Here is a 27,942-nt window from a genome sequence, read left to right as displayed (position 1 = left end):
TATCCCCTCACATCCAACATTAATTAAGGAGAAACAAATGAAAGAGAAAACCAATAATAGAAGGAAAGGGGAACATCTTATTATGTGTCATGCAAAGTATGGCTGCTTCATATGGTTGAATCCATGTTCTCATACTTGACAACTTATAATTTCACCATATTGTACCAAACAATGGATCATTTTGTCATTAGAGAGTGGACTAGATACAAAAGAAAGCTTTACCGCATTTTCTTGCAAAAAGTGTTTGCTTCTAGATACTCAAACATGAAAGAATTCTCTTGTAATCAGCTTCCTAAGATTTTATAGTTGGTACAACATGAAATGAAATCTTATTTTTCATAGAAGAAAGTAAAGCATTATTTTCAATGTACTTTTGTACATTCACTGGATCTCATACATAAGATGAAGGAAATCTACTAATAAAATATATAAATAGTTCAACGGAGATGATCAAATCATTATTTCAATATTGCTACAATGATAAGAAAAGAACATTAGACCTAAGGGATGTCCTAGATTATTGCTCAACGAGGGAAATTCATGGACAATATCATATTTCTTTGCAAAGAAGACTGCTCAGATGTATCACCAACATGATAGAATTCTGAAGGTTCAGATAATAAGCTCACACTCTCTTCCTCTATCGGTTGAACCCATGGTTGTTTTCCCAACCTTTTCAAGTTTTGTAGCTCCATTGCAACTTCTTCCATAGTGGGCCTTTCTTCATCTTTTTGACTGAGGCATCTTTTTGCAACCTTAGCAACTACACAAAGTTCCTCAACATTTTTCTCATCCACAAGTCGATCTTCAATTAGTTCAAAAAGACGATTTTCATTCATTGATGAAATGAAATATGTAGCCAAGTTTCTTTGTTCTTGTGGTCTTTCAAAAGAAAGAGGTTTTTTACCTGTTAAGAGCTCTACAAGAACCACTCCAAAGCTATAAACATCACTTTTCTCTGTCAATTGACTTGTGTGGAAATATTCTGGGTCCAAATATCCCAATGTCCCTTGAACCAATGTGGTTATTTGAGATTGATCCGTAGGAAATAACTTGGAAACTCCAAAATTAGAAATTTTTGCAATATATTTTTCATCTAATAATATATTTGTCGATTTGATGTCCCTATGAATAATTGGTATAGAGACTTTGGAGTGAAGATAGGCAAGTACGCTAGCAGTTTCTGTTGCAATCCTCAATCGATCTTCCCACGAAAGCAAAATGCCATGGTTTTGATGAATATGATGAAAAAGGGTTCCATTGGAGATATACTCATAAACCAACTGTGGTACTTCAGTCTCTAAACAACATCCCAAGAGCTTTACCACGTTGCGATGATTAATTTGAGTTAAAATGACAACCTCATTTATGAATTGCTCCATTTGACTAGAATCCATTATTCTAGACATTTTAATGGCAACAATTTGATGATCAGGCAAAATGCCTTTGTAAACCGTACCTTGTCCACCTTGGCCTATGATGCATTCTTCATTATAATTATTGGTTGCCAACTTTAACTCTTCGGTTGACGATTTTCTCAAAGTATTTCTCTTTTAATCTCATGAGTTTTCTTTTCTTTATGATGAAGTATAACCAAGAGATACAAATGAGTAATACGAAGATGCAAAGGCTTATACCTGCATACAATATATGCCAATTATTAGTTAGTGAACATGAATATCTAGAGAGAAATTGGTCATACAATATAGCCTTTGTTATATTGTAATTTTCTCAAGGAAGAAGGTTTCATAAATTGACTAATAACATGGCCGTTTCTCATAAAAAGAAAAAGGAAACTTGGCATAAAACTTCTAGAATCCATGCAGATTTTCTTTTTTCACTTTTGGTTTAACCCCTACAACCTCTCCTATATATACGTACATACATACATATTGTGTATATAATGGGATTGGCTGAATATCTATTTGTTGATCAGCCTCCTTTTATAGTTGCTATAGTTCGTTGTATCTCTCTCTTAGTTTTCCTTTTATAAAAATCTTCTTTTATTACCAAATATGTATAATAGATCCCATAGAATGAACATGAGAAATCCATTCTTCCTGTTAATTGATGTACTCCTTTGGTAGGCGGCCATCAGCAGTTTTTTCTAGCCAATTAGACATGCAAAATACGAGAACCGTCTTATTTTGCTAGCCAAAATCTTGTTTGAATGTGAAATAGATCATCAAGTAACAATATTTCTAATTCACTTCCAGACTTCTAATCTAGAAATTTGTAATCAGCTTTTACAAAAGAAGAGCTCATAGCCAAATCCAATATATTATGATTAAATGTTACACATTATGTTCTATAAAAATTATACTTTTATATCATATGGCATCTCACCAAATGTTGGGTAATTATTGGTGAGAAGTTATGTTGTAAAAATAATAATCAGAAGGTAGGGAAGTTATCAATGAACACTTTTCAAACCAAAATGTGTCAGTGTCGCAGAATTGTTGTGTCGAGACTGAGAATTGCAGAGGAAAAGAGGGTTGAGTCGTACCATTAGGCCATTCTCCTTAAACCACATTTGCCCCCTACGATGCAACTGAGTAAATACAAATCGGTCGTAAAGAAAGAACAACCCACAACTACTAGTAGATGTGCACTCGTTTATCAAACCCCCACGAACCACTCAAAGATGATGCTTAGATATAGAGACGATTGATAGAAAAGGAAAATTGTGTTATTGTATGCACTTATATGTGTCCAACACTTTATTTATAGAGTGCTTTCAGTCACTTGAACAGACACCTCTGTTTGATCATAAACAGAGAAATGTATCTCTCAAAAACAATGCATCTATTTGAAGAGACACAAAGAGGAAGAGATACGAAGAAAAACATTTAAAAAATAAATAAATTTAAATGGACAAACTGGTTACAAACCAAACCATGAAAGAGAAAAATGATAGGGTGTGGCATACCCACACCCCACCCTGGCCCAATTTGGTGGCGTGTACATATGAGAAAAGCACCCCTAATCTCCCCTCACATGCATGTAGTGATATATAGTGTTTTCCTCTTATGGGTTCCTACATATAGAGGACACAAGCCTACTAATATACTCAACTTTATCTCTTTACCAAATAATGTGGGACAATAACTCTTTTCTTACATGCAAGAGAAGAGAAGAGAAGAGAAAAAAGAGAACAAGAAAACAACGAGTGAGATTCATAAAATTTTGAATCACAGTTGCATTCAATGTGGTGTTGTGTGTTAAAAGTGCAAAATATAACTATCATGCATACAGAAAATTTTTATTTACATTATGTATGGTTACGGTTACATTCATAATTTTTTCTTTTTTTAAATTGGCCCTCAACAAATGTAACTAAATACAGATGATCCATTTGAAACGTTTGCACAAAAATTGCATAAGGACAAGAGCATTACCTACGATGACCTTAATTACAGGGAAAGCTTTACTCCTTGGCTTGCAACCTTGCCCATCTTTCTTACCATTGCCATAAGTACCCTTTGGACAAGAGCAATTGTATGATCCAATTGTATTAGTACAAGTTCCTATGCAAAGATAATTATTTGGATCATTGCACTCATTTACATCTGGAAAGAGAAAGACAATAATCAAAGCATTAGCAAAAATATTATAAGTGTTACAACTTTCACAAAAATCCAAAAGCATCAGTAAATTAGAAAAAATGTGTTCGCATATTTCGAAGACCTTCTCAAATCACAGATTCATATTGATTCTTGGATTTATTAGTAACGTTTTGATCGTCGTTATAAAATGAACGTAGTACTAATTAACCAAGGGTAATGGCTTGTAGACTTTGGAGGGAGTGGAGTAAAACTGAAATGATTCAAGTGACAGTATTAATGGCTTGTAGACTTTTGATCCTAGGGTTGTCTCTCATCGCTTATACATGTAAATACTGAAGGAAAGGAAGAGAATATAATGAATTAGTACCTTGGCAGCCGTCGGGGAGATAAGGATTCCCTTGAAATCCTTTCTTACACTGGCAAAGATAACCGGGGCCATTTTTGGAGTGTATGCAATCGGTATTGTGCCCGCAGGCATAGTCAGTGTCTGTCCCTCCTTGTCCTTGTGCTTCCTCGCAAGAAATGTTGTTTCGAATTGCCCAGTCCAGTACTATTGGAGTTCTGAAGCCAACGTTTACAAGGTATTCCACCTCATTTCTTAAGCTCCATGGATAAGAACCATTTGAATTAAACCAGTCTTTGTCGGCCAGAAAGGCCATGCTGCATTTGCTCATATTCCAAGCAGAGTTTGTGGTAGATAGATTGCCAATACTGTGAAGTGATGCCTCAAATGAAACAAGATCTTCTGGTATTGCCGTCTGGCGGTATCCGGTGTCGTTACAGCGTATATTGGTCTTGTCCGTGTTACAATGACATAATGAAACACATTGGGACTCTTGGTCATTGGAATCAGACATAATGGCAAGTATGTTACAACCAATAACCATAAATTTGTTCCGGGATTTAGAGAATCTATATTCCCTAGGAATTATGGTCCCCTCCCTGCTATGATCATATATCAAGGAGTATATGACATTGTGGTATGGGTTCTCCCCCATATCACAATCGACAAAAGCCCAGTAGAAGAAAGTTAATTCGCCATGTAGTGATATGTTCAACACAATTTTATCACTATACTCATAATAGTCAGGGTCATACATCATCAGTTGCGGATGGTCAGTGGCTGTATTGCACAACAACTTGAATTCATTTCTATAACAGCTTGGATCATCTCCAACGAGGCCAAACGGGTATGGAATGCTAACATTTCCGCATTTTCTTTGACAATCTAGCTGCTTTATCTCTGGAGATTTTGGTAAAGCAATCGTCATCATCATCAGCTGTTATAAAATTAGGTAAAGGAAAACAGGCAATGCATTTTTTCCGTTTTTTTTTTCAAGAGGTATTAATATTTTTTTCCCAGCAATCCAAGTCTACAGTTCTAGACTTTATACATTAACTCCTTGCAGTTTCTACAGACATACCACCATATATGGTTTGGCATCGTTCCCTTTCATGAATCCCATGTCCTTCCACGTAAACTCTAATCCCATCACTGGTGACCTTTACTGCCACAAAACCCTCCTTCGAAATGCCTAAATCTGCCATGAAGAGGTATTCAGTCTAACGAGAAGGTCCTATTCCAGGACCAAGCATATTGGGAGAGGATGATAAGGATGGAGGTGAAAACTTATAACTATTGACTCTATATATATATATAGAGAGAGAGAGAGAGAGTGAGTGAGAGAATTAAAATTTGTAGGAGTAAATATATGAATTATCTAAAGAGATCTACTACCGGCGGTTCAAACTGGATATATTGTCCCTCTATTTCTTGCCCCATGGGGTGGTTTAATCAGAAGTCTCTAATTGCCCCAATTGTACTAAATTTCCTATTACAGTTTTGAAGAAAACGCCTATTATCATAAATGAACACATACCTTGGCATCCAATGGGGAGATAAGGATTCCCATTGTAACCTTTCATACAATGGCAAACGTATCCACGGTGGTTGTTAGAGTTGGAGCAGTAGGTGTTGTTTCCGCATGCATAATTCATCGTTTCATTCTCACATTCTTTGTTTGCAACTAACCTGTTTACCACTGCACATTAAAAAGTAAAGCTTTTCATAAGACATATTGAAAAATCGGACTGCTACGATGACTTCAGCCGTGTTACAATACAATGTTGGGTATAAGACTAGGAACGTCAGTGTATTGAATAAAGTGATAAACCCGCCCAGACCGGACTATGGTATCATATTCGGTTCAATCTTAATTAGGATTCGGGTTGATTCTGATTGCTGACCTACACCGTGCCCAATATAACACTGAAGAAATGTATGATGTCCTTAGGTAAGAATACCGGTATTGTTATTTGGATGGGTCAGGTCGGGCTTGGGGAACCTATTCCAATTAGTCAAGTTGGGGATCGGGTTTAGGTTGAACAAAACAATACGAAACCCGTCCCTTTGGCATCCCTACGTAAGACATAGACTAATTAGGAATGCGCTATCAAGGAGTCCTTTACGGACCAATGGTTTCATCTGGTGACTTCCATGTGTGAATAACAGCAAAGCGTTTATGTTTAATATTTGTATTTAAATTTTGAAGTAAAAGAGAGAAGAATAATTGTTTGGATTTCGTAGTAATAGCATACCTTGGCATCCATGGGGAAGATAAGGATTCCCTTGAAAACCATGCAGGCAATTGCAAAGATATCCAGCGCCATTTGAGGAGTTGGTGCAATAGGTGTTACTCCCACAGGCATACCCAGCCACGTCTCTTTGTGCTTCCTCGCAACTCTGGTTTTGAATTGCCCAGTCCAGTACTATGGAAGTCCTTATCCCAACGTTAAGAAGGTATTCAACATTGTTTCTTATGTCCCAGAGATGTGATACTTGTGAGTCAAATGAATCCTGGGCGTCGGACATAAGGACAGCCAACCCACATCTACTAATGTTCCATGTGTATTTGAAGTCGTTACGGCTCCATATGTATGCATCAAAATCAGTAAGATCGTTTGGTATGGTTGTCTGGCAGCAACCAAAACCACCGCAAGATGAACCAGCTGTCACTTTTGTATCGTTCAAGCATGACGATGGCAGTGTTGCAGAACAACTTGAAGTCATCATGTTTGTAACAGGTTGGATCATCTCCAACTAGACCAAAGGGATATGGGATGCTAATATTTCCGCATTTTCTTTGGCAGCCAACTCTTGTATCTGGCGATGTAAAAATTATTATTGTTATCATATAGAAGTGTAAATTGGGCCGTGCCACCCGTGGCCCGGTACGATTTTGGACTAATTTGTACTGGTATGGCATGACAGTACATACGCCATGTTAGACCCAATACGATGGTCCGTGCCGTGCTGGGCCTGGGGTTCAAAGTTTACAGGTCAGTACAGCACAACACGACCAAGCAAGTAGTGCTGCCCGCGGCTTGTATGTTTGCACTGCCCAGCACGGTCCATATATGCTATTTATATATATATTTGTATATATATACATAATAATTATATATTTTATATATTTATATATAAATATATAATATATTATATAAATTATAATTATATAAAAATATATAGAATATAATATATTAATAAAATAAACAATTTTTTCAATTTTATTATATTAATTTATTTAATTATTGTATAATAAGCAATTCTATACAATAAAATTCATATAAAATTAAAATTTTAAGTTATTTTTTCAATTTTCTTAAATAAATAGGCAAAAATAACTTTGGCCCAGTCCTTGGCCCGACTTAGTCCAAGGCTTGGCACACGGCACAGCATGGGGCTTGTGTTGCAGGCCATGCCGGGCCGACCCCCAAATTTTCATAGGAGAGGGCGGCATGACCCACACTTTGCGTGAGCTGCTTGCGGATCGTGCCTACACCTCTATCATCTCAAGTAAGGATGTAGTCCTCACATAACCATCCTTAAGAAGAGGTGAGGAATCAATAAATACATTTTAAGTTGAACACAACATATTAAATATAAGAAATCACATTTGCTTCACAAACAAAAATGTCAAAGTCTTTAATTTATTGAAAGGGAGAATTCCTGACAAGTACCCTGCACTTTGGGTATAGTGCCACTTTGGTCTCTGAATTTTAAAATGCAATAACTCAATACCTGGACTTTCAAAATTTATCAATCAAGTTCCAGTTGGCCCATTAATTATTTGTTAAGTGGCATTTCAAAAGACACAAATTCCCTTCGAGTGTTGTCTAATTTTCTTTATCATCCCTTCAAACCTTGATAAAAAAAATGAACAGTCTCAAATCTTTGCCTCTTTTATTCAAGAAAGTTGGAGTCACGAGAATGCCCACTAAGATGTGACTCCAACTTTCTCTAATAGAAAAGGCAAGGATATGAGACCGTTCATTTTTAGTCAATGTTTGGATGATTGATAAAGAGAATTTGATAACACTTTAAGGGTATTTGTGTTTTTTCAATTGCCACTTAACCAATGTTTAATGGTAGAGATTGGATTGACATGTTTTAAAAGTTTGAATATCTAATTATCGCATTTTAAAATTTAGGACCAAAGTGGCACTGGACCCAAAATACAAGATACTAATCAAGAATTTTCCCTAAATTAAAGGGATAACTTGAGTTAAACGCCCCCTTAGGCCATTGTACAGTTTGGTTCAGCGTCGAGTGGAAAAGATTCCCAATTTAGGGGATGGTGTTCATAGGGAGGGCTGGGATATATATTTCGGCAATAGGTGGTGACGTCTAGAATAATATAAGATGATTACCTTTATATAACCCTAATTCAATAGTGAAATTTGAAGCAAAATTGGAAGAAGGGTGAAGTCATACCTTAGCTTGGCATCCATGGGGGAGGAGGTAAGCATTCCCATGATAGCCTTGCATGCATTGGCAAATATATCCAAGGCTGTTGTTGGGGATAGAGCAGTTGGTGTTATCCCCGCATGCATAATTCCTACTTCCTTTCTCACATGTCTTTTTTGCGTTTGATCCGCCCACTTCTATGCATGCAAATTAATATTTCTTAAATTAAAATCTGTTTATTTTTCATATTAAGAGGAAATTAAAGAAGTCAGACGGCTAATATGACCAATAGATGATCAGAGCATGGGAGATTCAAATAAATCCCCCTCTCCAACCGATCATTGATTCAAATGGGCGAATATCATATGAGTGCTCCATGTGACATTATATAGTAGTAATTAAGGTCAGTTAAACTTTACCAAAAGAAAAGCTAACTTAATGAGATCCGGTTATGATATCATTTCTTTTAAATGCATGATAAAATAACCATTACAATTAGTGTTAAAAGCCACTGCTGCAAGATATTATTAATCTTAATTGATGAATGCTGCTCAGGATAAGTAAGAGACACAGGAAGAAGAAGACCCGTCAACAACCAAGTCTCGAGATAGGAATGGCAATGGGGCGTGGTGGGGACAGGGAGTCACTCTCCATCCCCTCCCCGTCCTCTTGGAGGACAAGGTTATCCCCATCTCCATGGGGTTCTCATGATTTTTTATATTGTCAAGTATTTTGTTTTTGTTTTTTTATTTTATTTAAAAAATTAAAAATAAAATAGTTAAAATTTACAATCACATTAAAAAAGATTCAACCATATTTTTAAAAATATAAAATACCCACATGTATACATCTATAAAATATTTTAGCAGAGATCCCTAGTGGCCGGGGATCGATTGGGGTCCCCGTGGGGCAGGGAATGCACTCCCCATCCCTATCAAAATGGATGAAAATTTTTCCATCCCCATTCTTGCAGGGAGAAAATCATCCCTATCCCCACTTCATTCAGAGAGAGTCCCCATGGGAATTGGGGAAATGAGAAAAATTGCCATCCCTAAGCTAAATGTAAGTCCTAGTTATCTCTCCTTCTCTCTTCAAGAGTAAAAGAAAATTTTATTAAGATGAAAGGAAAAAGGGGGAAAAGAATAATACAAATGGGTCAAAGCCCGAGGCTCACTCAAGAACCCAGAACGGAACACACTATTAATCAAAACAAACCGACAACAACAACAAACCAGGAAGGACAAGAAAACGTTGCTGCAGAAAGCCACATAACCAAAGGAAAATCAAAAAGACCAACAAAGACAGTGATAGACGCATGGCCCATGCAGGTGTGTGACGTGGCATAGGGAGAAGAGTAGCAGATTTCCTCCCTTTTCTCTTCATTTTCTTGTTAGTTTATTTCTGTTCTATTTCCTTGTAACTAGGAATAGGACAATAAAGCCAAGGTATTGGCCTTAGGAAGTAGTCAATTTGGTTAAGTAGTTATTACTTAAGAATAGGTCAAGTTGTTAGTGGTTAAGTAGTTATGTTCCTATGGCTTAGGGATAAACTAACTACTAGAGAAGCTAATCCCTTAATCAGTGGCTCTGTTAGTGGAAAGAAATTGAGAATTTTCTGTATTTAAACACCACCCATCCAACATGGGAGGGGAGTTGGAAGTTAATAAAATCTTGTGGTCTTATTCTCACCCTAAGCAGAATACTCTATCACTCTAGCTTTGACTGGGACCTATCATTGGTATCAGAGCTAGGCACCATGGCTACTAACAAGGAGAGAATTGAGAGCTTAGAGGCTGGACTTGGAGGCGGGAGTAGCTGATAAGTTTCATCAGCTAGAAGATGCCATCAACAAATTATTGGAAGCTCTACTCTCCAACCGTGCTACATCGACTGCCAACAACCTTGAATTTAAGGCAAACTCTCCTACCGGGCGTTCTCGCAGCATGAGAAAAGAATCTCGAGACAACTCCGAAGTGGGATGACAATTGTTCTCTTCCAAACTAGCCAAATTGGAGTTTCCTCGATTTGCGGGAGATGACCCCACCGAATGGTTCACAAGAGTAGATCAATTTTTTGAATACCAAGGCACTCTTGAATCTCACAAGGTGTCCTTGGCTTCTTTCCATTTGAAAGGCGAGGCTAATCAATGGTGGCAATGGTTGAGAAGATCCTATAAGGAAAAAGGCAAAGAGGTGACATGGGAAAATTTTCAAGAGGAACTTTGGGCAAGATTTGATCCTATCGAATGTGAAGACTTTGATGAAACATTGTCAAAGATTACACAGGTGGGCTCCTTACGTGATTATCAAAAAGAGCTCGAACGGCTGGGAAATCGGGTACAAGGGTGGAATCAAAAGGCATTAGTAGGCAACTTTATGGGAGGTCTTAAAATTGAAATAGCAGATGAGATTCAGATGTTTAAGCCAAAATCCTTGAACGCTACATGTCAATTCAATAGGACCACTATCGACTCTTCTCCAACGAAACTAAAGTCTGCTTCACCAATGAAACGACTCACTTGGACAGAGATGCAAAGGAGGCGTGCTCAAGGCCTTTGTTTTAATTGCGATGAAAAATTTGTACCAGGGCACAAATGCAAAGGGCCGCAGTTGCTGTTGCTTGAAGGAAATTATGACGAAAGTGAGACAGATGACGAAGAGGGAGCTCACACCAACCTTTGACGAGCTATGGAACAGATACATCAAATTGGACCTTGAGGACAAGGTTCCTCTGAAAGACGGGGGCAATGATAGACGCATGGCCCATGCAGGTGTGTGACGTGGCGTAGAGAGAAGAGCAGCATATTTCCTCCCTTTTCTCTTCATTTTCTTGTTAGTTTATTTCTGTTCTATTTCCTTATAACCTGTACATAGGAATAGGTCAATAAAGCCAAGGTGTTGGCCTTAGGAAGTAGTCAATTTGGTTAAGTAGTTATTACTTAAGAATAGGTCAAGTTGTTAGTGGTTAAGTAGTTATGTTCCTATGGCTTAGGGATAGACTAACTACTAGAGAAGCTAATCCCTTAATTAGTGGCTATGTTAGTGGAAGGAAGTTGAGAATTTTCTGTATTTAAACACCACCCATCCAACATGGGAGGGGAGTTAGAAGTTAATAAAATCTTGTGGTCTTATTCTCACCCTAAGCAGAATACTCTATCACTCTAACTTTGATTGGGACCTATCAGACAACCAACCTCGAAACTCTTTAACTGACCTAAGGCCCAAAAACTAAGTGGGACAGAGTGACAACTTACCTCTTCCTCCTCTTCCTTAACCACTAATTGCCTTCCATCCTCTTAGATCTTCTTTAACTGAATCATCCACATCAAATTCAACAAGCCTTCTTATCTTTCTACATCCCAAAAATCCCCTAAACTTGAAAGCCTCGTGGGTTTTCGCTAAGAACTCATTGTAAAACTCTTCCTCGTCACTTTCAATTCTACTTTCAGCTCATGCCTCTCTTTACTAAACCGCTGCCTTCCTCTTAGTTTACTATGTTCAAGTCCAAGTTGATAGTGGTCCCCCCTATCCACTTGTAGGGGACTGATAACGATGATACTGCTGAATCAGTTACACCATTCACTTCATCTATTCCGTAACATGAGGGATTTAGACTGTTCCATCCATTCAGTAACATGAGGGATGAGGGATCTAACATATTCTTATCTCCGCTCTGTATTCTTATCATAAATTCCTTGTGTATTTATCTCTAATGTATATAACTCCAATTGTATAGTGACACATGTACATATAGATACAAAAATATATATATGAATATATATATATATATATATATATATGTGAGTCTCAAATTGAGTAACACACAATTTTGGTATTCATTCAAAACAGTTCCTCTGTTTTTCAGATTTCACCGACCCAAGGTTCTCTACCTCTGGACTCCTAGACGGACTCATCCCTTGTCCTGATAAAGCCTGATCCCCCACAGTCGGAACACCTTCTTATGAACTACGGTCATCCCTAGGAAGGTTTTACCCTAGTGTAATCGACGTCCTAACCTTCTACTTGAATCTTGCACCAGTGCAACAACCTTGGACTTGCTAACACAGTCAGCCTCAATTCAAGAGCTCTCTAAATTATCACGTCTAAATCATCACCACAACATCCTTAGACTTACACCAATGCAACACCACATAGTTCAATTGTATTCTCTCATACTCGAAATAGGCCTTCCATTGTATTCTCCTCCTACCACGTTTTGTGACAACCTCATGCACAGTTTGGAAGGAGTCTTACAGCTAATCCAGTGCTCCATTCTCGATCCATTTTTATTTGGAGTTCAGTTTGTTGCTTCCGCTGATCTACTAGTGGAATTTAGCCTATAACAAGCTTCTTGTGTTTTTTCCAGACGTAATCTTCAGTGGTTAGTTTTCTCCCAACTAAACGGAAAAAGACAAAAATGTAGGTTCTCGGGCTTCCAAGCAGCCAACAGCCTACGCAGAAAAATGCACCAAACAGGGCCTTGATGATTAAGTAATTGTTAAAAGAAGTACTTGTATTATATTAACAACCACTTAAGGTTGTTTGGTATCCCACTTTTAAAATCACTTATTATGTTTTTAAGCACTTATTGGGGTGGGAATGTTTGGTAAGCTATTTTCCCCATAAGTGCTTATATTGATACAAATGACAATTTTAGCCCTCACTTCACTTATACATATAAACAATGCTTTTCACATGTCACACTATACATTTCAACTGAGAATCCACATGGACCCACACATGAATCACCATGTGAACTCAATTAATAACAACAATAATAATAATCATAATAATTGATGATGCAAGTTTTGGCAGTTCCTGACAGGCCGGTGACTCGGATGCTGATTGATAGTGTGCGATCCGAGCGTTCTCTGGTCATCTGGCGACTTCTTGGTGGCTGGTGACTCAGAGGCCGAAGTGGAGGATTTCCACCAGATAAAGACTTGGATGTCGAGCTAACTAGGCTAAGCTAGGGGGTAGATCGGGTGCCGACCTAAGTTGATTGTCGAGCTGTGTAGCTCTTCAAAGAAACCTACAAGGAATTAATGTCAGAGTGTCCGGGTTGCTTTACCCGTGGTGGGCACTCCGATGCTTAAGTTAGTACTCGGTTGTGCAAGCTGAAAGTATGTATACTAGTAGGCTCGTGAACAAGTAATCGTGCATACCCTCTTCCTTGAGGTCTAAAGTCCTTATATAGTTGAGTTGCCATCGATCCCACGTACCGCACCCAAGATTTCCGGGAGGTCATGCCTAACCGGTCAGAGATCCTCAGAGGTAATCGTCATACACGTTGACCATCCTCTGGAATATCCGATATGCGGGCCAACTTCCTAGAGACCTGGGGGTATCAGCATATGCATGCCAAATTTGTTGGCGAGCACATTTCGTAGGTCACTGCCTGGTCCTCAGTCAAGTCGACAAGCCCTCGAGGGAGGTCGTTCCTCGCATCGAGGTCACTTCGGCCAGTGGCGAGGAGTTATAGGTCAGCCCTGAACGAGGTGCTCCTAGCTGACCTAAGTTGTGGTCAAAGTCGCTAGGTCGGAGTGCAAATGAACCGCGATCTAGGACTCCAAATCATCACTTAGGTGGTGTCTATGTGTCATTCAGTAGTTCTAAGATGCCATGTGTCACGATGTCATTGGAGGGCCACATCCGCCCTTCATCAATTGCCCCCCACTCCCGAGCTGAGAGTACCTAGGCGAAGGAAGTAGATAGTTCCTTTGGCTTGGAATGACTGTTTTATGAACTCATAGTCGTAAGCATAGGTCTGATTTGCTTCTCAGGTTAGAAGAATCCAAGTGTTAGCAGCCTTACACAGGACCTCGTTGTCTTGATTATCGGGGCACGAGAGCGATCTCATCTGCTCGAGGAAAGGTGGAGCAGATACACGAGGACATCTACCTTATAAGGGATGTGACCATCAAGGGATCTAGCAATCCGACCTATTACCTCAAGAGTGGAGCTCATCGGATCGCCCTCAAGAAGGGGTTCTATGTGATTGCTTTATCAGGTTGCTCCACCTAAGTAGACTCTAACGTAGCATCATTCAAACTGGTTCTGAAAGAGTATCTAGCGAGTTTGACACAAAGCCTAAACCGAGGTGAAAAGATTGGCTAAGTTTGCATTTGACTCTATTGCCCTTGCCAAGGAAGCAGGCAACTGGGTCTTATGTGGTGCCGAGGTCTAATAAGCTCGCAACTAGATTGCCCAAGCCGCGGAGGTGATTGGGTCTTATATGGTGTCGAGATCTTTTATCAGCTCGACACCTTAGCTCTTAGGCACTAAGAGCGATTTGTGGTCCACTCTACTTATCCTTGATCTTGGCCATGCCAAAGAGTCAATTGCGTCACATGTGGTGCCGAGGTCTTTTATTATCTCGGCGCCCTAGCCCTTAGGATATGAGAGCAACTCGCCGTCAACTCTCCTTATCCTTTATCTTGCCCACATCGAAGAGGCAAATGGGTCTCATGCGGTGTTGAGGTCTTTTATCAGCTCGGCACCCTAGCCCTTAGGCTCTAGGAGTGACTCACAGTCCATTCTCCTTATCCTTGATCTTGCCTATGCCGAAGAGGTGACTGGGTCTCACGTGGTGCTGAGGTTTTTTATCAATTGGGCATCCTAGCCCTTAGGCTCTGGGAGCGACTCGTGGTCCACTCTCCAAAATATTATTTAGCCAACGTGCGCATTAACCTTTCCACCTAAAAAGGTGGTCGTTCTGTAGTAACTTCCCATATGGCTGCTTCTACATTGTCTCGTGGGATTATCTTCCTAGGTGAGTGCTTGCAAGACCACAACTATGCACTTCGGACCCCCTTGTGAGGGTTGTTGATACATAAACATGTTATTGGTGTGAGTCAGCAGTTCGAGGCTACAGTTACACTGCATCAACCTTGTAGTGACGTCAGTCATCCACCCCTACAAGAAGCCACTAGGAGCTCGACCTACGAGAGAAGCACTATTGACTTTAGGTCGCCAGCTCGCATGGGAGCCTTGGAAGGCTCGACCTACAAGGGCATCCATGTAATCCATTGGCCGCCTACTCCCATGGGATCTAGGAAGTGCTCGACTTCTAGAAGCAAACTTGCGAAATTAAGCAGAAGAGGCTTCATTCGGTTTAACCGTTGTTGAGTATAAACATAGAATGAGCTGAGGTCGGTGGGGCTTCTTTACAATCTATTGGCTGTCAAACACCGCGGGAACTGTGGAGGGCTCAACCTGTAGGGGTGGCCTCACTCCAAGGTGCTTGTTGCCAAACTACTGGTTGTCGAGGTCATTATGTTGTTTACATCGGGCTTCTCCCATTCTCAGATTTGGAAATTCTTCCTTCATTTCATAGAACCGCCACGCTTCAATCCTGGTGGGAACCGCTGATGAATCTACCGCAAGGAGAGGGGTGTTCACAAGCCATGGCGGTGTGTTTACATAAGATACTAGGAGTGATGACTTTGGCATGGTTGCTACTGATTGTAATAGGGTGGGTCTCAAGGTTCATCATGGACGCCTTTGCCCCCCAGTAATTGATTATTGGTTCATGATGTTGGTACTGGTCAAAAATGCCTTTGAGTTCATAAAAAATGGAAATTAGAGAGTGAAAACTTAAATTTTTAAAAGGTGAGATCTTAACTTTCTAGAAGATGAGCATTTAGTTTTCTAGAAGACGAGAATTTAGCTTTTTGTAGCATGTCTCACAGATGATGTCAGTTGATGATGCAAGTTTTGGTAGTTCCCAGCTGGCCGGTGACTTCGATGCTATTGACGTTGTGCAATCTGAGCGCTCTCTAGTCATCTGGCTACTTCTTGGTGGTGGGTGACTCAAAGGCCGAAGTGGAGGATTTATGTTGGATGAAGACTTGGAAGCCGAGCTGACTAGACTAAGCTAGGGGTAGATCGGGTGTTGAGCTAAGTTGATTATCAAGCTGCATAGCTCTTTGGAGAAACCTGCAAGGAATCAATGTCAAAGTGCCTGGGTTGCTTTACTCGGGGTGGACATTGCGATTCCTAAGTTAGTACTAGGTTGTGCAAGTTGAAAATATGTATACTAGTTGGCTAATGAACAAGTAATTGTGCGTACCCTGTTCTTGACGTCTGAAGCCCTTATATAGTTGAGTTGTCATCGATCTCACGCACTGCACCCAAGATTTTCAGGATGTCGTGCCTAACCGGTCCGAGATCTTTGGAGGTAATGGCCATGCATTCTCTAGAATATCCAGTACGTGGGCCAAATTCCTAGAAACCTGGGAGTGTCGGCATATGCATGCCGAATTTGTTGGTCAGCACATCTCACAGGTCATCGCCTAGTCCTTGCGTTGAGGTCACTTCGACCAATGACGAGGTGCTACAGGTAAGCCCTGAACGAGGTGCTCTTAACCGACCTAAGTGTGGTAAAAGTCACTAGGTCGGAGCGCAAATGAACCATGATCTGAGACTCAAAATCATCACTTAGGTGGTGTCTATGTGTCATTCAACTGTTCTAAGATGCCATTTGTCATGATGTCATTGGAGGGCCTAATTTGCCCTTCATCAATAATAATAAATAATAATCATAATAATAAAATAATAAATAATAATAATAACTATTTGGCACTTCAATGAAACCCCATCCCTAAAAATCATTCTTGCATTATGCAAGTCGCCGCATTTTGCATACATGTCAACTGGTTAGGTTTGATATTGTTACAATTTACAAGATTATGGATTTCTTTTTCGTGATCCAAAGAACCATTTTGTGCACAAGCTGATAATGCACTTGCTACTGTAACTTCATCAGGCTTAAATCCCTTGGACTGCATCTTATCGAGAGCCTCTAGAGCTTCTTCGCAATATCAATTCTGTGCATATCCAGCAATCAATGTATTCCAGTTCACCAAATTCTTGACTGTAATGCGATCAAAGATCTCTCTTGCCTCCTTGACGTTACTCTTCTTGTAGTAACCAGCAATTATTGACTACCAGGAATAGCAGTTCCGCTGTGGCATCTCCTCAAATAGCTGCCTTGCCGTCTTCAACTGCCCAATCCTCACATATCCATCGATCATCACAGTCCATGTCACTAGATTCCTCATCTCATGTGGAGAGCAATTGAATAAACGCCTAGCAGCAATAATAACCCCATTCCTTGCATATCCATAAATCATCTCTGCCCATGTAACTTCCGTCTTCTCTAGCATCCGTTCAAAACTAAATGATGCAGAACCCATGTCACCATTCCTTGAACACCCTCTTATCATTGCATTACATGTCACCAAATTCCTATCTGGCATTTCATCAAATACCCTGTGGGAACCAACTATGTCGCGGCATTTAGAATACATGCTAACCAATGAAGTCCCTATCCCCACATCTGAATCCACCCCAATTGTGATCGACTCAGCATGGAAAGCTTTCCCGGCAGAGACCCACAAGCCTTGAGTAGTAGAGGAATAACACCATAATGGTGGATTCCTTTTGCAGAGAATTTGGATGTAAAGAAGAAGAGCTTCTTCTGGGGCTCCTTGAGAGAGGTACCTTTTTATGACATGAGACCAAGATCCATTAGTTGGAGCCATCGCAAACTCTCCTTTCTGACTTCCAACCTCCTCTCCTCTGCCGAGAGGAGAGAGGTTTCTTGCTGCCGAGAGGAGAGAGGTTTCTTGCTGCCGCTACCCTGTTTTCCATCTCAAGGTGGGAGACGATGAACAGTGACTTCCCTTTCTCCCACAAGGCCACAACCTCCGCTCTCCACTGTTCCATTGTCCACCAGCGACGAAAAGAAATATATTATAGCTAATTATAATTTTATTAAAAATCTCATTCTTAACTATAATTTATAAATTATAATTCATAAGGTTTAATGTTTTATGGGATGAGAAAGACCCAACTCTCCTATCCAACCATAAAATATGCATTGGCAAAACTTCGATGTAAAAATATAAATAACAATTATTTATTATTTATTTTCAAAAATTATAAAAAATAAATAAACATTATATAATATATTCAAAAATTAGTTATTAAAGAAGAAATTTCGATTGCTTTGTGGATATGATAAATCATCAATAGATTTATAATACATTCAATCATTGTGATCACATGATAAAATTTAATTAATTAATTAATTTTTAATTATAAAAATATAAAACTAAAAAGTAATTATTAAAGAAAAAATTTCAGTTGGTCTGATAGATCATCCATACAGTTATAATATATTCAATTGTTGTGATCAAATGATAAAATATAATTTATTATTATTAATTTTTTTAATTTAAAAATATTCAATTACTCTATGGATATGATAGTTAAATCTATAAACTCGATACACCTCCAATACACACCAATATACCTCTAATAGGATACAATACACCTCAGGACATATCATATCAAAATTTTAAACAGGGGTTCTCATTCAACTTGGAAACATATAACAATGTCAAAAACAACTCTATCAGAACTAAAGAAAAAGTTAGAAAACAAAACTTTTGGAATAGGAAAAATCTTCGTGTCACATGTCTCACTGTCCTCTAAAATTTCAGGTTCAAAATAGGAAGGCGCACATCCTACATGGATTTGAGCCGTTTGGGATCTCTCACAAAAGCAGGGGAAGAAACTCTCGGTCTACAGATTGAAGTGGCATGAGGTATGGTACTTTGGTAGATTAGAAAGTTAGAAGGATGTGAAGAGAAGAAAACGTATGTATTTTTGAAAGTAGGGAACAAAGAGAGCAGGAATGAAACAATTTTACAAAGTTTCTAAAACTTTCACAAGTGTTTTTGGGAAATTTCCCAATATAATAGTTATTGAATTTCAAATTGGGACTTGACATCTAGCTTAATAGGTGGGTTATTATGTTAGGGAAAGGGAAGAAAGGAGAGAGAGTGAACGAGAGAGCTGGGAAGGGATTAAAAGGAGAGATCGTGAAGTAGAAATGAAAGAGGTGGAATGTGAGAAGGAAAGGGCTGTTGATATGGCCATTATCACTATATAATATAATAAGTATTGATATTTTTTAATATTTGTATTTAAATTTTGAAGTAAAAGAGAGGAGAATAATTGTTTGGATTTCGTAGTAATAGCATACCTTGGCATCCATGGGGAAGATAAGGATTCCCTTGAAAATCATGCAGGCAATTGCAAAGATATCCAGCGCCATTTGAGGAGTTGATGCAATAGGTGTTACTCCCACAGGCATACCCAGCCACGTCTGTTTGTGCTTCCTCGCAACTCTGGTTTCGAATTGCCCAGTCCAGTACTATGGAAGTCCTTATCCCAACGTTAAGAAGGTATTCAACATTGTTTCTTATCTCCCAGAGCCGTGAAACTTGTGAGTCAAATAATGAATCCCGGTCGTCGGACAGAAGAACAGCCAACCCACATCTACTAATATTCCTTGTGTATGCGAAGTCGTTAAGGCTCCTTGTGCTTGCTTCAAAGTCATTAAGATCGTTTAGTATGGTTGTCTGGCAGCAACCATAGCCGGTGCAAGATGAATTAGCTGTCACTTCTGTATCGTTCAAGCATGATGATCGACATTCCACATTGAACACAGAGCCCTCGTAATCATCCAATACGCCATACATGTCGCAACCGACTGCCATGAATCTGTTTCTGGTATTGGAGAGCCTGTATGTGTTTGGAAAAGAATAACTAATTTCATTATCCTCCATGTCTTCATCTGCACCCATGTAACATTGGACACTTCCGAGAATGGAAGTCGTTAGTTGATGAGCATCAAGTGATATATGGAGAATGGTATGGTCATCTCCCTTATAATCGCCATAAAACGTCAATTTTGGAGGAAGGATGGCAGTGTCGCAGAATAACTTGAAGTCATCATTTTTGAAACAGGTTGGATCATCTCCCACTAGGCCAAACGGGTATGGGATGCCAACATTCCCACATTTGCTTTGGCAGCCAGGCCTTGTATCCGACGATATCACTAATGCTGTCAAGACGAGGTGATGAAGAAAAAAGTAAATACACTTTCCAATCTAATTTCTTGCTTTCATAACTTTATGTGGAGCATATTCAACATAGAAGCAATAAGACATGATTGGTTTTGATAAATAAGACATGATTGGTTTTGATAAATACATTTTCCAATCTAATTTCTTGTCTAAATTGAGTTTTGATCAATCAAAATCCATGCATGAATTTTGATAAATAAGACATGATTGGTTACCACGTTTTTGATACAAATTGATTGATCAGAAGTTTTCTCGATATAATGTCTTTTTTTTTGTGACAAAAAAAATATTGAAAATAAAAAAAGAAGGATATACATTAGGGTTAAAGGGTGGGGGAGAGGATCTCACTCCGCCCGAAAAATCACCCTGAACTTCTTGAAAGGGAGCCTCCATCCGATAAGACCCAAAAGAATATCTTCTAATCCACCTCTCTTCAAAATAGACACTTCCTTCCGCCAACTCCACGGCATACCAAACTCTTCTAGCCGAATGCCTCTTACATAACACTTCCAAATCAGCCTTCTTTGCCACCCCAGCTTTTATAAATCAAGATCAGCCCCTCAACTTCACTTCTGTCTCCCACATTCCAACCTGATCCGAACCCAAAGATATCCCCTCAACCCAAATCCGAGTCTCCAATAGTCTCAGTAGAAACCGCAATTAAAGCGCCATTCGACACTGCTTCAAGGATGGTGAGATAGGCGCAACATGCAAAGATGAATCGGAGAAATACAGATAGGCTCAATACAGAATTCTGATTTCTACTGTAAATTTATAATATCAATGTCGTTCGATTAGTTGGCATCAATTTTAACCCTGGGCTAAACCATCATTCTGCCAAAATGAATTTGAAATTCCAACTTAAACGCTTCATCAGGTTCTTCAAGGGAAGTGTTACGCTCACAGCAGTTAAACCATCATTCTGCCAAAATGAATTTGAAATTCCAACTTCCCGTGATGCGGGGCCCACTTATTACTTTCGCAGCAACCGTTTCTTCTTATCACTACCTCTGTGTCTCAACCAGCATAACACAGCACAACGTTTCTCCAACGACAAGGTCTGTCCCAGGCCAGGCACTGGAGACGACTTACCAGTTACCACCAACCGATGGCCTATTTCTGTAGAGTAGAAAACGACCTCACTAACGCAGCTTCCTACCGCAATTCCCCTCCTTTCACCTGTGGCGCTTTTGCAACCGACAAGGTCTTTCCAGTTTCCAATATCATAGTCGAACAAGTAATGTAAAAACAGAGAGCAAAGTATTGCATAAGCATACAAACCCCACTACCGAAGCATAGAAATAGAGACCAGTGATCAATTGATTAATTAATTAATTTAGTTTTCTATCATATTTTGACCATTTACAAAAACCGAAGGTAGCAGTTCAGTTTCAAGTTTGTGACCGTTATTTGTTTGGTTAACGAAACTGTAAGCACCCCTAATTATGAACTGACTCAACAAATAACAATGGACGTTTACTCTCATTCCTAACAACAAAACCAAGACAGCTCAGGAAAAATTGAAACTATCAAACTTCTGAATTTCTTCGTCTTCCCCCTCTACCACTACCACGGACACCATGCTTCCCCATGCACCTATGGACTAACAGAATCCTCCACTTATTGGGGGATAACTTCACATAAGCATGGCTGTTGCATGGATGTCCTGCTACGTTGGAGGGCTCAAATATTACCCACACTCTACACCAACCGGTCGATTTGGGTTATGTGGATGTTTTAGGGTTATGCGGATGATTTAGTCGCAACTTCACCAAAGGAAATTCCTGAACTAGTGTAGATCATAGTATTCCCAATCCAGCCTATAATGAATGTTTTGAGAAAGATCAATTAATTCTCTCTTGGATTATTGTTTCCCAATCCAGCCTTTATTTCTCTACCTTTTCCTTCGAATCAAACATAGCCTTATGGAAAGTGGTTTTGCACTAATTGTTGAATATCGATGCTCACTAGATGTGCGGAATGCACTCTCTAAATCTTGTGCAAACTATTCACGCCCACGCTCTAGATTGATCCAACTTAGGAAACAGTTGCATTTAGCCTTAAGAAAGGAAGTATATGTCTATATCTGAATATGTTTTAAATGCAAGATCCTTAGCTGATAGTTTGTCAGTTGAATGAGAGAAGGGCACCTTTAGCTTAGGAGACAGCTACATGGACATCTCTTTTAGAACCTTGGGTCACCTTGGGGTGTAAGCGAGTCGAGCCTACTTTCAAGCTGTTCAGGCTCGGCTTACTAAATACTCGAACTCAGCTTACAGTAATCAAGTTCAAGTTGAGCTTAAACTCGAGTCGAGTAATTGGTTGAGTTAAGTTCAAGCTTTACAATAATCAGCTCCATGGCTCGTGAGCTTAATTGAGTTCATAATAAAATAATATAATATTTTTTAATATATTTGTATTTATAATATAAATAAATATTAATCTTTTTATATTAACTTATTTATAATATAAATGAATACATTTATAATTGGCATTTAAAAATATATTTTTATTTATAATACTTATAATATTAATTTATTTATAATTTTAAATATATTTTAATTTTAGTATACTTAATATTAATTTATTTAAAATCGGCTCAAATAAAACTACTCGAACCGACTCTCAAGTTTCAACTCAAGTCAAGTTTCGAACTCTGTTTTTTAATCGAACTCGAGCTCGTGATACTCGGCTCGACTCAACTCGATTAATACGCCCGAATGGTACTTTTAAATTAGAATGGTCTCCTTTTCGAACTCCATGTTAGTCAACGGGACTGGGCTTGTGAAGAGGACCCACCTACAACTTTGTCAGGCACCAATCACCAATTGAGAAAAGAGTCCAACACCGAACTCGACACAGAAACCACCACCTATCACTCGTTAGCCGTCCCTCCCACTCGAAACCACTTGTCACTCATCAATGTATTGTTAACTGGTCCAGCAACATTTGGGATGTTGGTTTGTAGGGCTGTCAAAGGGACGGATTCAAAGCGGTCGGGTCGGTTCTGTTTAGGAAAGTTCTGGTTTTTGATATATATATATATATATATATATATATATATATATATTATTATATTATAATTTAATCCATCAGGTTAGACCTGATTATCCTGCAACCGATTAATTCAGTTTTATGTCGAAAATTACACACCCTACCGTTTTAGGTTGTTCAAATGTAAGGTTGTGGAATGAAGAATCTTTCAATCATCTTTTCTCTAAGCATTTCTAAAACTCAGCTAGGGCTAGTTATTCTTGAAATGTATAATGTATTAACACATATGTCTAGTCAATTCAATTATGAGAATTATTATCTTAAGAAAAGTCTTATATATAGCCTTCATCCTCATTCCTTAAGCAATGTGGGACATGGAAAACACTCAATTGTTGCACTAATTATTTAGAGTTGATCTAAATCCCACATTCTTCAAGAAAGAGAATGAAGGCCTTTCCTTCTCCTATAAAACGATATTAACAATTAAATGAGGTTCGGGCCATGTGTATTTTTTTTGTATGTATTATTCTTTTATATTACTTAATTTACAAATTTAAATAAATTAAATTTTATTATATCATTTCATGGGCTTAAACTCTTTACTCGTTAGGTCCAAAAAGCCCGTAAACCTGGCCTAGGCCTATATAGAACCGGTCTTGGGCTTGTGATTTAGGCCCAGGGTGCAGGCTGGGCCAGGCTTAGGCCTAGCTTCAAACCCTTATCATTAGTTCTCGGCCTGGCCCACCCGACCCATGATCAGCCCTAAACTCAAGCATGCTAGAGACAGAGCCATTGATTAGTGGAACCTTTGCATAAAAAAAGAGCTATCAACACAATCAAATCCTTCATTATTATTTAGGGAGATTTGGGTTGAGAGATGTAAAGACTTTATATAGGAAAGGCTACGTCGGTTAATCATGTTATCATTAGAATTACAAATTTGTTGAGAGAAATCAATAAAGTTTGTGAAGACATATAAGATGCCTGCCTTTATTTCCTACTTAAATAATTGTAAAATTTGAAGAAAACTGGAAAAATTAAAATTTGTGAAGACATACCTTGGCATCCATCAGGAAGATAAGGATTCCCATAAAAACCTTCGGTACATTGGCATATATATCCAGGGCTGTCTTTGGAGATGTAGCAGTTGGTGTTATTACCACATGCGTAATTGCTATTTGCTTTCTCACATGTCTTTGGATTAGACCCGTCCGATGCTATGCATGCATATAAATTAAATTAAGATCTAATTCTTAAACTAAATTCTGCGCTTTTAGAGGTTTGGGAGTGTTTAAAAATAAGTACTCATTTGAAATAAATACTTATTTGGGATTGGACCACATTATTAAGTATTTATTGGTATTTAAGAAATAAGTTCAAAATAAGTATTTATTTAAAATATGAGGGGTTACTACTCCCCATTGTGTATCCCTTCAAAAGGAATAAAAAAAAGTAAATAAGTGCTTATTCAAACACTTATTTTTATGGTAAGCACTCCCAACACATGGCCGAACTTTGACCAATTAATCAATACTACTCTGAGAAGTTTGATGAATACCAGCTGATTAATTTAACTGGTTAACACTTACGATATCCAGAGGATATCAAGAAACAGAAAATTCAAACGGTACCGAAACCGTTGAATGATGAGAAAATGGGCAATCCAGACAAATCCTACTTGCCCGATCAACGATATTGACGACATCAAGTGTTCTCCTATGACAATATTGAAACGCAATTAAGCTCAGTTTGGAAGGAGTAGAAATGCAAATATGAAGAAAATACAAGGTTTTGCAGTCAACATATTTGTATTTATACTCCTTCCAAACTGAGCGAGCCTTAAGTGAAAAGCAAGAGAATAATTAGAAATTGAGTTCATACCTTGGCATCCATCGGGGAGGTAAGGATTCCCATCGTAACCTTGCAAACAATGACAAAGATATCCAGGGCCATTTGTGGAATTGGAGCAGTATGTGTTTCTCCCGCAGGCAGAATTGTTCATTCCTCGTGCTTCCTCGCAAGACTTATTGTTGTTTCGAATTGCCCAATCCAGTACTATTGGACGTCGAATGCCAGAAGTTACAAGGTCATTCACGTGGTTTCGGGCATCCCATAGGTGTGATACTTTCGACTGTAAGTCGTCCTGATCGGTCAAAACAACAATCCCACATTTACTAATATTGAGTGTGTTTGTGAAGTTGTAAACGCTATGAATCTGTATTTGAAAATCAGCGATACCCTTGGGTATCGTGGTCTGGCAGCATCCAAATCCACTGCATGGTAAGCCCATTATCACTTTGGTATCGTTCAAGCATTTTGAGGTGCAACCCACGTAGAACTCTTTGCCATTGTAGTCATACAAAGTACCAGATGTGTCGCAACCGACGATGGTCAATCTGTTTCTGGTATCCGAGACCCTAAATGCATTTGAAAAGTTAACCCCAGAGTCGCCAATCCCCTGCCATTTGTTGTTGAGGATGGTGTCTAGGTAGCATTTGGCAGCTCCAGGAACAGAGGTCGTCAGTTGGCCTTGCAGAGATATGTTCAAAACGGGCAAATTGACGTGGAACGACAATTGAGTTTCACCGGTGGTGTCGCATATCAAATGAAAATCTTCGTTCAAGAAACACTTTGGGTCATCACCGATGCCAAACGGGTAGGGTATGCTGAGGTTTCCACATTTCTCCGGACAGCCGGGCCTTGTCAGAGACGTTAATGTCGACGACCCTGTTGTTGCTGCGTTCATCGTGACCAACCGTAGTAGGATGAGATGAAGAAGCAACAAGGGCCAAATCATGATCGGATGATAAATGCGTCCTCGGTAAAAGGAAGGAACAGAATGCTGTTGTACCTGGAAATGGAATCATCGTGACCCATGCCACTATAAATATAAGTACGACTGATCAAAGATTACTATGCTGAGCCGTTTAATCCCAAGTCAATCAAGTGAATGAACTATCGATATTTTTCCAAGTCCCTAACGTTAAGCTTAAGGCGTGGAATATTACACAGAAGCCAAAAATAAAGCTTTCAATCCAGGCACACGCAGACAAATATCAGTGACTTTTTCCACTGTCACGTCACATTAGTGGTCGAGAAGAGGACAGATTTGAAAAAACAATTCTAAGAAAGTGGGAGATTTGAGCGTTAATTAAATATTTTGTGAATGGAAAATATAGAGTTCAAGCCCCTTTTATGGGATAAGGAATTGCTGAAACTATTATTTAACATTTTATAAGAGTTTGCCATTGATTAATTCCTTCTCTTAAGGGTTTTTTTTCTAGGTGATGGTATTTATTCATAAGTCAAGTCAATGGTACTCCCTTTCAATCTTCTTCTATGTCTTAAAAGGAGCGAAAGTGACACCTAAGGAGAGGAGATGACGATGGACCATCAATCCAAGCAGTCAACAGAAATACCATTAACAAGGGATAGGATGATATACAAACAAACAAACAAAAAAGGGCGTGTAGAAGGGGGTGGGGGAACCATAAATCATGCACTCAAACCTGAGCCCAAGGTTATCTGTTCAATTCAAGTTTATACCTTACTAAAAATTAATGCATTTGGGTTGGGCTTGGATAGTGTATACATGTATGTATATATATAAATAATGTATCTATATGTGTATGTATGTATGTATATATATATATATTTGGTCCAGGCTTAATTTGGAATAAAATCAAATTGATTTAAACTGGGCTCGAGTTCCCCAAGCGCTATAACCAAGCCCAGCCTAAACGTTAAGAAAACCCAAAATTTTGGGCCCAAACCCAGCCTGAGGACTAAAATTCCATGCCTAGTCCAAGTAAAATTGCAGGCTCTGATTAAGCCCACTCCAGTTGCATCTCTAATGATATTGGAGAAATCTCAACCTCCTGAAATGGAGGTTATCTAAAATTATAAAATGAGATACATGCCAATTCAAGGGGGAGGGTTGGTGGCCACAGTTCACTTTACATCATATATAGTAAAAATGTTTTAGCACACCAGTATTTTCCTTTTACAAAACATATACTCAAAACACATAATCATTCAACAAGTATACTAAAAAGGTAGCCGCATAGAAGGCAAACCAATAAAACCCAAAACCTAGAAAGCCTAAGAACCAAATTCCGCTGACCTCTCTTGCCTCATCTACCTTGCCCTCTTGAACTAAGGGACCCCCTAGAAGAGGGTTTGGCCACTACCACGTTATAAAAATCTAAGATACCATTGGTTCTTTTGAATCTAGAGAGGTAGTCCAGGTTATCAACAAAGCAACAAGGGACAACACTTTCTGAATCCGACTCACACTCTAAAATGGAATTGTAAGTCAAATATGACAATAAGGAAGTTTGTACTGAACCCTACTTAGATCTCAATCAATCGTGAAAATGAGATTTCTGACCATCTACAAAGGAAACACCAACTTGCTCAAACGATTCAACTGAGAGAGTAGAAGAATGTTCCTGATGAGGTGGAGCTTCTTTGGCGCTTGAAATGGGAAAAGAAGGCCACCAAAGCCAAGGAATCCGCCAAACTTGAATCACCCTCGCCCTTCTTTCTAGGCTATTGCAGCGTTTAGGTGAAACGACTGGTTAGTAGTCACAAACCGTTGGCATAGGGATAGGATGAGCTACAAACAAAGGCGTGTAAAGGGGTCCAAACTCCAAACAAAGCTTGTGCAATACGTTCAAAGCATATTTTGAAACCACA

General features: G+C 38.9%; 2 protein-coding genes and 2 pseudogenes across 2 annotated transcripts; all 4 read right to left on the bottom strand.

Moving 5' to 3' along the window:
* Nucleotides 1–524: 524 nt before the first annotated feature.
* Nucleotides 525–1,397, bottom strand: LOC148791558 (putative wall-associated receptor kinase-like 16 pseudogene; annotated as a pseudogene).
* Nucleotides 1,398–1,497: 100 nt separating this feature from the next.
* Nucleotides 1,498–4,837, bottom strand: LOC148791557 (wall-associated receptor kinase 2-like). Its single transcript, XM_088888229.1, has 3 exons — nt 3,934–4,837; nt 3,399–3,569; nt 1,498–1,637 (listed from the first exon to the last, which is right to left on the bottom strand). Exons 1-3 carry the CDS (start codon nt 4,835–4,837, stop codon nt 1,498–1,500), a joined length of 1,215 nt encoding a protein of 404 aa, XP_088744355.1.
* A 124-nt stretch (nt 4,838–4,961) lies between these two features.
* On the bottom strand, nt 4,962–18,266 carry LOC148791556 (pentatricopeptide repeat-containing protein At3g21470-like; annotated as a pseudogene).
* Nucleotides 17,967–25,990, bottom strand: LOC148791555 (uncharacterized). Its single transcript, XM_088888228.1, has 4 exons — nt 25,126–25,990; nt 24,303–24,461; nt 19,365–20,228; nt 17,967–18,073 (listed from the first exon to the last, which is right to left on the bottom strand). The coding sequence occupies exons 1-4, from the start codon at nt 25,988–25,990 to the stop codon at nt 17,967–17,969; spliced, it is 1,995 nt and encodes a 664-aa protein (XP_088744354.1).
* Nucleotides 25,991–27,942: the final 1,952 nt, after the last annotated feature.

This window comes from Nelumbo nucifera, chromosome 5 (genome assembly GCF_055504915.1).
Source record: "Nelumbo nucifera cultivar China Antique chromosome 5, China Antique-T2T, whole genome shotgun sequence".
Classification (NCBI taxonomy): domain Eukaryota; kingdom Viridiplantae; phylum Streptophyta; class Magnoliopsida; order Proteales; family Nelumbonaceae; genus Nelumbo; species Nelumbo nucifera.
This window is presented reverse-complemented; position numbering and strand designations above follow the sequence as displayed.

What these genes read in the sequence shown, in the direction of transcription:
- LOC148791555 (XM_088888228.1), bottom strand. Translation starts at nt 25,990, where the DNA reads ATGAACGCAGCAACAACAGGGTCGTCGACATTAACGTCTCTGACAAGG. An exon ending in CCTCCCCGATGGATGCCAAG is followed by an intron (nt 24,462 to 25,125) that starts GTATGAACTCAA and finishes ATGCATGCATAG; the next exon opens with CATCGGACGGGTCTAATCCA. An exon ending in TCTTCCCCATGGATGCCAAG is followed by an intron (nt 18,074 to 19,364) that starts GTATGCTATTAC and finishes AATTATAATTAG; the next exon opens with CTATAATATATTTCTTTTCG.
- LOC148791557 (XM_088888229.1), bottom strand. Translation starts at nt 4,837, where the DNA reads ATGACGATTGCTTTACCAAAATCTCCAGAGATAAAGCAGCTAGATTGT. An exon ending in TCTCCCCGACGGCTGCCAAG is followed by an intron (nt 3,570 to 3,933) that starts GTACTAATTCAT and finishes TTCTCTTTCCAG; the next exon opens with ATGTAAATGAGTGCAATGAT. An exon ending in TGTAATTAAGGTCATCGTAG is followed by an intron (nt 1,638 to 3,398) that starts GTAATGCTCTTG and finishes TATTGTATGCAG; the next exon opens with GTATAAGCCTTTGCATCTTC.